Source organism: Plectropomus leopardus, chromosome 5, assembly GCF_008729295.1.
Source record: "Plectropomus leopardus isolate mb chromosome 5, YSFRI_Pleo_2.0, whole genome shotgun sequence".
Classification (NCBI taxonomy): Eukaryota; Metazoa; Chordata; class Actinopteri; order Perciformes; family Serranidae; genus Plectropomus; species Plectropomus leopardus.
In genome coordinates, this window is record NC_056467.1 from 1,115,514 (window position 1) to 1,124,745 (window position 9,232).

The 9,232-nt window shown below is 42.7% G+C and overlaps 1 protein-coding gene across 1 annotated transcript; it reads left to right on the forward strand.

Annotated features, from left to right (window-relative positions):
* Positions 1–384: 384 nt before the first annotated feature.
* LOC121943365 (calcium-dependent protein kinase 2-like) lies at positions 385–8,113 on the forward strand. Its single transcript, XM_042486886.1, has 9 exons — positions 385–442; positions 1,250–1,951; positions 2,672–2,836; positions 3,265–3,356; positions 3,483–3,530; positions 4,431–4,649; positions 4,888–5,068; positions 5,186–5,356; positions 7,920–8,113. Exons 1-9 carry the CDS (start codon positions 385–387, stop codon positions 8,111–8,113), a joined length of 1,830 nt encoding a protein of 609 aa, XP_042342820.1.
* The last annotated feature ends 1,119 nt before the right edge of the window (positions 8,114–9,232 follow it).

Sequence of the window (9,232 nt, forward strand, 5' to 3'; positions counted from 1 at the left end):
TAAGATCTTTGCACAGTACGTATGTGTATTTTTGTATATAGATGTATATGTGTTTATGTATGTATGCTTGCATTGCATAAATATTTTGAGATGTGATTTAATTACTTTATAATATTAATACAAAGTAAAGATAATAACAATAATTTTCAAAAATAAACAGAATTTATTGTGGACAGCAGAGCCCTTTAAGATTACCTCCACTGCGGTTTATGCGTATTCCGGAACACTTCTTTGTGATGTCACAAACCTGATGTCACCGTGTTCCGTGTTCCGCTCATCAGAGCTCAGAACTCTCTGAGACTTTCTCGAAGACACACGGGAAGGTAGGAGGTAGATTTATTGATCACTCTTCAGTTACTGCATTGAAAATAATTTAACATTACGATGCACGAAGACTCTCCAAAGAAGACTCGTGGATCTCCAGCCCTCAGGAAAAATCAAGGTAAGAAATCCAGACAAAAACCTGCAGTCACTCATGTTAGAGGAATACTTCTCTGTCAAAATGACTATTTCTTTATCAGTAAGTTGTGTCGTGTTGCTGCGAATTTGTTAAGTAAAATTTGCTTTCTTGCATGCCTCTGGTAATTAATTTATTGACTCATTGGTAGCCATGTTTAATAACAGTAAAACTTTACAATAGCATCTGTTAACAAACACAACTGCAGTATGATCCAAGTCTCCTTTCTCCACTTGTATGCTCCGTACTTCCCAAACACATGCACTTTGGCTACAAAAAAATGTTAGAATTGTAGTCTGGCTTTGGAAAGAGCATAAGTTTACCTTTCAGCTCAGATTTAAACACTGAGGTTTTAGCAAACATGCATGTGTTTGGGAAGTACGGAGCATACGACTGGATCTATGAGACTTGGATTATACAGCATGAGTTGTGTGAGAGTTTGTAAATGGATGTTTTGATATAGTTCGTCTGTTGTTAAATGTGGTCCCCAGTAAATCAATGTTTGCCATTTTCCATGGAGGCGAGAAAAAAGCTTGTTTTAAATTCAAGGAAACACGACATGACTAAGTGATTTACAAATGGTCGTGTTTTGGGTGAAGTATTCCTTTAATGACCCACATTTTGAGGTAATGAGTAATTCAGAGTTAGTACCTTGAGCTGGATCTCTGATTGTTGCTGTTGAGCTATTTTTCTATCTGTAATCTGAGTACTTTGAGATGATAAAACACAAATTTATACGGTTAGTGACTATAGTTCACAACAAACTGACGTTCAACTGTTTCTCATTTTTAGAGCGTGATAGCAGCATGTTGGACCAAAACAAAGAGTCATCAAAGGACAAGGGTCGTCCTGCCAGGACCAAGCTGCTGAAAAGGAAGGCCAGTCCTGAACGGGTTACCCTCGGGAAAAGGTTAAGACTCCCTGAACCTGAACAGCCAAGCACATCTGAGGAGGATGTGACCAGGAGAGGCGCTAAGAGGAGGGCAGCCGCCGATGATGAAGGACCGAACAAGAAGATGAAGAAGAGCCCGGACCAAGAGGAGACCAAACGTAAGACCAAGAACAGGGGTCGTCCTGTCAGGACCAGGCTGCTAAAAAGGAAGTCCAGTTCTAAACAGGTAACCCTTGCGAAAATGTTAAGACTCCCTGAACTTCAACACCCAAGCACATCTGAGGAGGATGTGACCCGCAAAGGCACTAAGAAGAGGGCAGCCGCTGATGATGAAGGACAGAACAAGAAAATGAAGAAGAGCCCGGACCAAGAGGAGACCAAACAGGAGACTCAGAATGAACCTGAACGGGTAACTCTCAGGAAAAGGTTAAGACTCCCTGAACCTGAACAGCCAAGCACATCTGAGGAGGATGTCAGGGTCAGAGGAGTGAAGAGAAGAGTTAGAGAAGACGGAGAGGGACCCAAAAAAAAGCTCGTAAAGAGGCGACTGGACCAAATAAGAAATGAAGAGACTGCGTCTCCCTCAGCAGATTCTGAAAGAGGTAGGCTTATCAAGTGACACTACTGTTGGGAACATATATCACCATCAGTTTACTGAACATGAGGTTCAGACACCAGGCGGGTTTCCATTAACCCTCAAATTGTTGATGTTCTGGGCATCCATCGCCATGATTCTTTGAATGTTATCGCCAGAGGAGAAGTCACGTTATATCACTCAGTGGAAGCACAGTCACCTCACAATTGTGTTATATTGACATTTGGAAAATATTGCGTGAGTTTTGCGCAAATCTGTAATGGAAACCCAACTAATGGTGGAAAAATTCAGACCTCTGACTCAAATAAAAGTAGCAAAACCACGATCTAGAAATACGCTGTTTCAAGAAATAGTTCTGCATTTAAAATTCAGTTAAAGTAAAACAAACTTGCTATGATGTAATAGCTTTGTTTTTTAGTGTATTTCTGGGTAGGTTGTCAATTTCACCAAGGAATTAATACATTTTTGTCAATAACAATATATCATACTTTATTTGTTGGTTATATTTTGTGTTTTTAATCTGTAAAGTAACCAAAGGTATGAAAAAAGGTACAACAGTCCTTGTGAATATTAGAGATTTAGAAGTATAAAGAAGCAGAAAATGGAAATAGTCCAGTAATGTTGAGATTGACGGACTGTTATGTAATTTTGTTGGGACGACTTATCGTCCACGTTCACTCTTTTGACTGTCAACAAGCTGACGTTTAGGGTTTTTTGTCATCTGTAGGGAGCTGCGACACATCTGCGGAGGATGTGACCAGGAGAGGCGCGAAGAGGAGGGCAGCCGGCGAAGGACTGACCAAGAAGAGGAAGAAGCGCCCGGATCAAGAGCAGACCAAGGACGAGACGAAGGAAAAGATTCAGGATGATCTGCTAAAGGAGGCCGGAGCAGGTAAGTATTAGGGGTGGAAATCACGAGAAGCCCCACCATACGATATTATCAGGATACTTATGCCACAGTTATCACGATTTTAAACATTTTGCAATATGCTCAGTATTGTGATACTATATATATTACAATTTATTACCTTTTTCCAACAGTAGTTTATGTCCCCAAAAGAAAAATCTGTTATTTCCTGTTTTATCTATTAAGATAAAATATCAAAGTTTCTCACTTTCATCATTTACATTGCAGAAAAATGATAAATTATGAACGGAAAAAGCAACTGGTTACATATATACCTGGGGTCCGTGTATTGACACTATATTCCCATGTTAGATATCGCAACGCTATGCAGGGTTTGGATTTTTTGTTTAGTGTAAATTGATGTTTCTCACAAATTTACTGAAACAAAATCTGTGTTTGTTTCTGTTTAACAGAATTTGAAGCTAAATACGAGCAACAGGGTCACCTGGGCCAAGGAGGATGCGGATGTGTTTTTGCTGGCTATCGCAAATCAGACAATTTACCAGTAAGTATTATTCACACAATCTCTTACACACACACACACACACACACACACACACACACACACACACAAAAAAAAAGCCCAGTTTGTTCAGTAAGTGCTGACCATTGTTCTGTTTGTGTATTGTAGGTTGCCATCAAGCACGTCCCGAAAGATAAAGTTTTCTGCAAACACAAGGTAAGTGAGCAACACCTTATACACAACAAGTAGTTCCGACCAAGCAATCTGATTGGTCCACAAGACATTTATAATGTGCTGGATGCAGCATGTCGGCACACCTTTCTAATCACTAAAAATAGTAGTCCGCCATTTCTTTATCACTGCACCTGCAGAAATTCTACGATCAGAGTACATTTATCAGGCAGGGGACGAGGAGCGTTTCAGAGCAGTATTAATGGATATAGATTACACAGATGTAAAGAAATTCAGCTGAAATAATAAAAGGTAGCAGCTAACTCATGCATGGTGTAAACTTTAAACTCATTAATTTTGATGTTTAGACTTTACCTTTCTCTTGAGTTTTTGGAAACGTTTGTCATCCTCCATCAGCTGTGCTGTGACACGGTGGCTAGTTGCTTAGAAATACATGTGAAGTTTGCAGATGCAGCTAAATCTGTACTTGGATTTTTTTAAATCAGATATCTTAGCCAAAACAAGACTGAACAAGCTCAGCGTTTTTGTGTTCATACCTTGTATATTTATTCATTTTGGGAAACCCCACTATCTATAAAAAGCACAAGTTCAAGTTAGCTGGAGGGACTAGAAATCGTGTCCGTTGCACGTTGTTACTAAGGTTCGACATACTTTCCGCAGTAGCTATCTAAAAGCTTTTTTATCTTGAGAGGTAATTGCCCCAAAACATGAACACATTTTGATAATGTATTTTATTTTCTTGGTAATAGTTGTGTAATCGCAGTATTACCCCTTGAGGGTGAGTCGTAACCATGGATGTATTAAGCAGATCTGGATACAGATCGCCTTGTGCCGAGCGTAAGAATGAGCCCTGTGACTGAGTGTGTTCTGGATAAATGAAATAGTTCTCTCGTCTTCATCCGCCTCTTTGTTATGATGTTTCAGGACGCCAGCGGACAGAAGCTCTCTGTGGAGGTCGCCGTTATGTTGGAACTTGCGGCCGGACCAAAGGGATCAGCGGGGGAATCGGCCCCCATTTCTCTACTGGACTGGTACGATCTGGACCAGGAGCTCATCTTGGTGCTGGAGAGACCAATTCCCTCCGAAGACCTGTACCAGTACATCAGTGACCGCGGGGGCTCCCTACGGGAGGAGGAAGCAAAGGTAAGCCATTGGAGGATCCTGGTGGTTGTGTGTGTGGTTTTTAAGCATTTTTTCCTTGGTACTTACCAAAGCAGTTGTTGAAATGTGGGAACATGGTGACGTTATTAGAAAATCTTTTGACTATTTCAGTGCCTGTGTGCTTGAAAGATTATTTTAGAAACTTTGTCTTGTAATCGCTGTAATTGCAGCAGCTAACCCAGAATCTCAATCATTAACAAAAACTGTTTTTGTCTCGCAGATCATACTGAAACAGCTCATAAATGCGGTAATTGTACTTGATGATAAGTGCATTTTTCACCGCGACATCAAGTTGGAAAATGTCCTGATTGAGACCGGCTCGGACGTTCCCCGGGTTCGCATCATCGACTTCGGCCTGAGCTGTTTTACCAAGAAAAATTCACGTCATCGCCTCTTTTACGGTAAGATATCTATCTTCTACTCCAGCTGTTCACTAGCTTTTCTATCAGTGATGTGATCATTTACGTGATGTGAGCTTCACCTCATCCCATCTTTTTTTGTAAATCTGTGTATTCTAGGTACCTCTGCTCACACCCCTCCGGAGTGGTACAAATATTTTGCCTACACGGCCGGCCCTACCAACGTGTGGCAGCTGGGAGTGGTACTGTTTGAAATGTTGCACAGAGCCGGATTTGAGACAATGAGCTTCCTCCGAAAACGACTGAGGATCAGCAAGAGGCTGTCAGAAGGTATGTAAAACACACACAAACACACACCACACACACACACACACACACTCTGGGCTTGGGCTGTATCTATTTTTCTTTTCATACCTTCCTAATTTCACCATGTATATGGTATATGATAGTATTTGTGTGCGGTGCCATCCCACCCCACCAGTGACTTTGCTGCGTACCTCGTAGTTTTTTTCCGTTAATTAATAAGCTCGCAAAATGGCAACAAAGATTTATTCCCCTAAATTCAAGTCTCCAAACTAAGACTAGCTTAACTGCTTTGTTAACTTTATTCTAATTTTAGAGAAAAAGATAAAACTAACTCAGCTGCCTGTTGACCTCTAGTAGCACGTGATGTGCACCACATAAAATACACCCTCATTACAGCCTCTCTACTATTAGGTTAATTACGGTGACCGTAAGAAAACTTTATCAATTTGAAGACACATGCAGCATTTGACGAATGCCCTAAAAATACCACAACACATTAAGAAAACAACACAAATTACACACAGTGAAAGTGTTTCCAGAGGATGCTTAGCAGTGACGCACACATCCATACACACTTGTTGTTTGTGGATGATATCACTGGAGTCAGCTGTTAGTCAGTGTTTTAGAAAATGAGCTGTAAAAGTTTTTATTTATTAATGTATTTTTTTAGTTTCATTTTTTTACTGCAGTCAAGCCATCTACTCCGAAAAAGAAGTGGTTTGCGTATATGATAGGCATTATTAGCTCAATTCAGGTGAATCACTCAACAAGTCAGTCAATCTGTCAAATATATGAATAAATGTGATTCACTGGAACAAAGCTTTTATTCATGCAGTCTTACCATAATACCTAACATATACACAAACCACAAAACAAGGTGGCAGATAGTCTGACCATCTTTTTTTGGGTGGGGGCCGGATTTACTGCATTGAAAACACTTACATTTTAGCTAATTATCCAACACTATTGACGGATAACTGACTCCAGTGAAGTCATGAGAAATGCCCCCAAAACAAGCGCGTTTGGATGTGTGCATCAATACTGTGTCCTCAAGAAACACGTCACGTGTTGTCATGTAATGCACCATGTTTTATTAATGTGTGTGGTGGTATTTGCAGTGATTTATTAATGTGATGTATTGTGATGTATTGCAGTGTTGTATTAATATGTTGTATTGTGATGTACTGTAGTGTTTTCTTAATGTGTTGCTGCATTTGCAGTATTTTATTAACATGTTTTGATGTACTGTAGCGTTTTCTTCGTGTGTTTTGGTATTATCAGCGCATTGTCGAGATGCATGTGTCTTCTAACTGGTGAAGATATCTTCTTAATTTGCTTGTGTTTTGTCTATTTGCATGTTTTCTTAACTTGCACTGCGTTGGCCGCCGTTCTCTCTAGTATTAGGTTAATGGAAAGATGAGCATGCGTGTTTTTGACGGTATTAAAAATCCTGCCATCGGAATTTCCCATACCCTCGTATACCGTGATACCGCCCAAGCCCAACAGAAAGTCACATCATGCAATCAGCACTTATACTAAATGTCACGATTGAAGTAATGCTGCACTCCCTTTGACAGGAACAAGGACGTGAGCTCCCGCTGCACGATATATTTTACTAGGCTGATAAAATTAGGAAGTCAGAAAGCTCCTCTGCAGCACGATGCCAGCTGTGGATGAGATCCGCCCTGAGATGCTGCCGGCTGTGGATGTTGTTTGGCCGTCTTGGCGTGACGTGGAGGTCGCGTACGGTGCCTTTGGAGTGGCAGACCGGGGTGGTGGTTCCCATTGTTGAAAATGGGGACTGGAGGGTGTGTCCCAGTTAACACACTGCTCAGCCTCCCTGGGAACGTTTATTCCAGGGTGCTGGAAAGGACTCCATCCTGGCCGTAGAGCAGCGGACCGACTCTTAATCCTTGCGGGAATTCTGGAGGAATTTTGGGAGTTTGCCCATCCAGTCTACGTGTGTTTTGACTGAAAGAAAGCTTACGACCGTGTCCCCTGGGGGGTCCTGCAGGGGGACAGTGGGTACAGGGGTTATTGTGATGAGACATCCGGTCCTTGTTTATCCAAAGTGAGAGCTGTGTCTGTGTACTCGGCACAAAGTCGAACACGTTTCCCGTGGGTGTTGACCTCCGCCGTGGTTGTTCCTTGTCACCGATTCTGTTTGGGATGTTATTGGACATGATGTAGGCGGCACGGCGGCGCAGTGATTAGCGCTGTTGCCTCACAGCAAGAGGGTTCCAGGTTTCGAACCCGGCAGCCGGCTGGGGCCCTTCTGTGCGGAGTTTGCATGTTCTCCCTGAGTCGCGGTGGGTTTTCTCCGGGTGCTCCGGTTTCCTCCCACAATTTAAAGACATGCAGGTTGATTGTTGAGTCTGATTTGGTTTGAATGTGAGTGTGAATGGTTGTCTGTCCCTGTGTGTCTGTGATAGTCTGGCGACCTGTTTGGGGTGAACCTCTCACCCAGGCTCCGGGCTAGTAGACAAAAAAAAAAAACGTAATGTCCGGACAGGATCCCAAGGCACAACCGGGGGGGAGGAAGGGGTCCGATTTGGTGACCTCAGAATTGCATTTTTGCTCTTTGCAGATGATGCGGTTCTGTTGGCTTCTTCATACGGTGACCTCCAGCATGCACGGGGGAGGTTTGCAGCCGAGTGCAAAGCGGTCGGGATGAGAGTCAGCACCTCCAAGTCTGACGCAATGATTCTCAGCCGGAAAGCAGTAGATCGCCCTCTCTGGCCCAAGCGAAGGAATTCAAATATCTCAGCGACTTGTTCATGAGTGAGGGTACGACGGAGCGTGAGATGGACAGGCAGTTTGGTTCGGCGTCCGCAGTGATGCAGGCGTGCCGGACTGTCGTGGTAAAGGTGGAGCCGAGCTGGAAGGCAAAGCTTTTGATTTTCCAGTCCATCTCTATTTCGACTCTCGCCTATGGTCATGAAACAATGAGATTGCAGTTGGAAGCGGTCGAAAGTTTCCTGTGCAGGGTTTCTGGGTTCAGCTTTAGATTTTGGGTGAGAAGCTCAGTCTTCTGGAGGGAGCTCGGATTACAGCCGCTGCTACTTCGCATCAAAAAGGGGTCAGTTGAGGTGGATGGGGAATCTGATCAGGATCCTCCTGGGCGCCTCTCGTTGGAGGGGTTCTGGGCACGTCCAACTGTTCGGAGGCCCCGGGGCCGTCCCGTAACACGCTGGAAGGATTATATATCTCATCCGGCCTGGGAACGCCTCGAGCTGGAAAGTGTTGCTGAGAAGCGAGACCTCTGGAGTACTTTGCTCAGCCTGCTGCCCCTGCGACGCGGCCTCGGATAGCGGATGAAAATTGACTGTTGCAATAATGTTATTCTACTTATTATGTTGGACATTTGTGTTTTGCAGATCCTGTAGCAATCCCAGCCGTCCGAGGAGAGGGGATCTCTCTTCGAATTGCCTTTCCCGACGTTCCTTCCCATCTTCCTTGGAGGATTTTGGGGAGTTTTTCCTCGTCCTCTTAGACAGCTTGGGTTGGGTCAGGAGCTGCTGCTGATGAGCCATTACGTGATGTAGGCTCATATTTAATACTTTGTCAATAAAACAAACTTCATTAAATTTAAACTCAGTGAATTCATCTCATCTTTAGGCCACAGAGAAGCATCATGCCCTCTTTCTGATCGCATTTTAAGTGACGACACATGCAAACTAAATATTGACAGCAATTATTTTGAAACATTAACACTTTCACACTGTAATTACCAACAATTTAGGCCTACAAATTTCTACTCACTTCCTCTTTTGTTAAGGAGACACCTTACCTTAAAATATTGACAATAAGAGGAAAAGAGTGAAATCAACAAATAACATGAATAAGAAAGTAAGTAAATGTAAAATGTATGTATGAGTTTAATAAAATGTTTATGTAAGA

Coding starts and splice junctions, on each gene's coding strand:
- LOC121943365 (XM_042486886.1), top strand. CDS start 385: ATGCACGAAGACTCTCCAAAGAAGACTCGTGGATCTCCAGCCCTCAGG. Junction 443..1,249: donor AGCCCTCAGGAAAAATCAAG/GTAAGAAATCCA, acceptor TCTCATTTTTAG/AGCGTGATAGCAGCATGTTG. Junction 5,357..7,919: donor CAGCAAGAGGCTGTCAGAAG/GTATGTAAAACA, acceptor TGCTCTTTGCAG/ATGATGCGGTTCTGTTGGCT.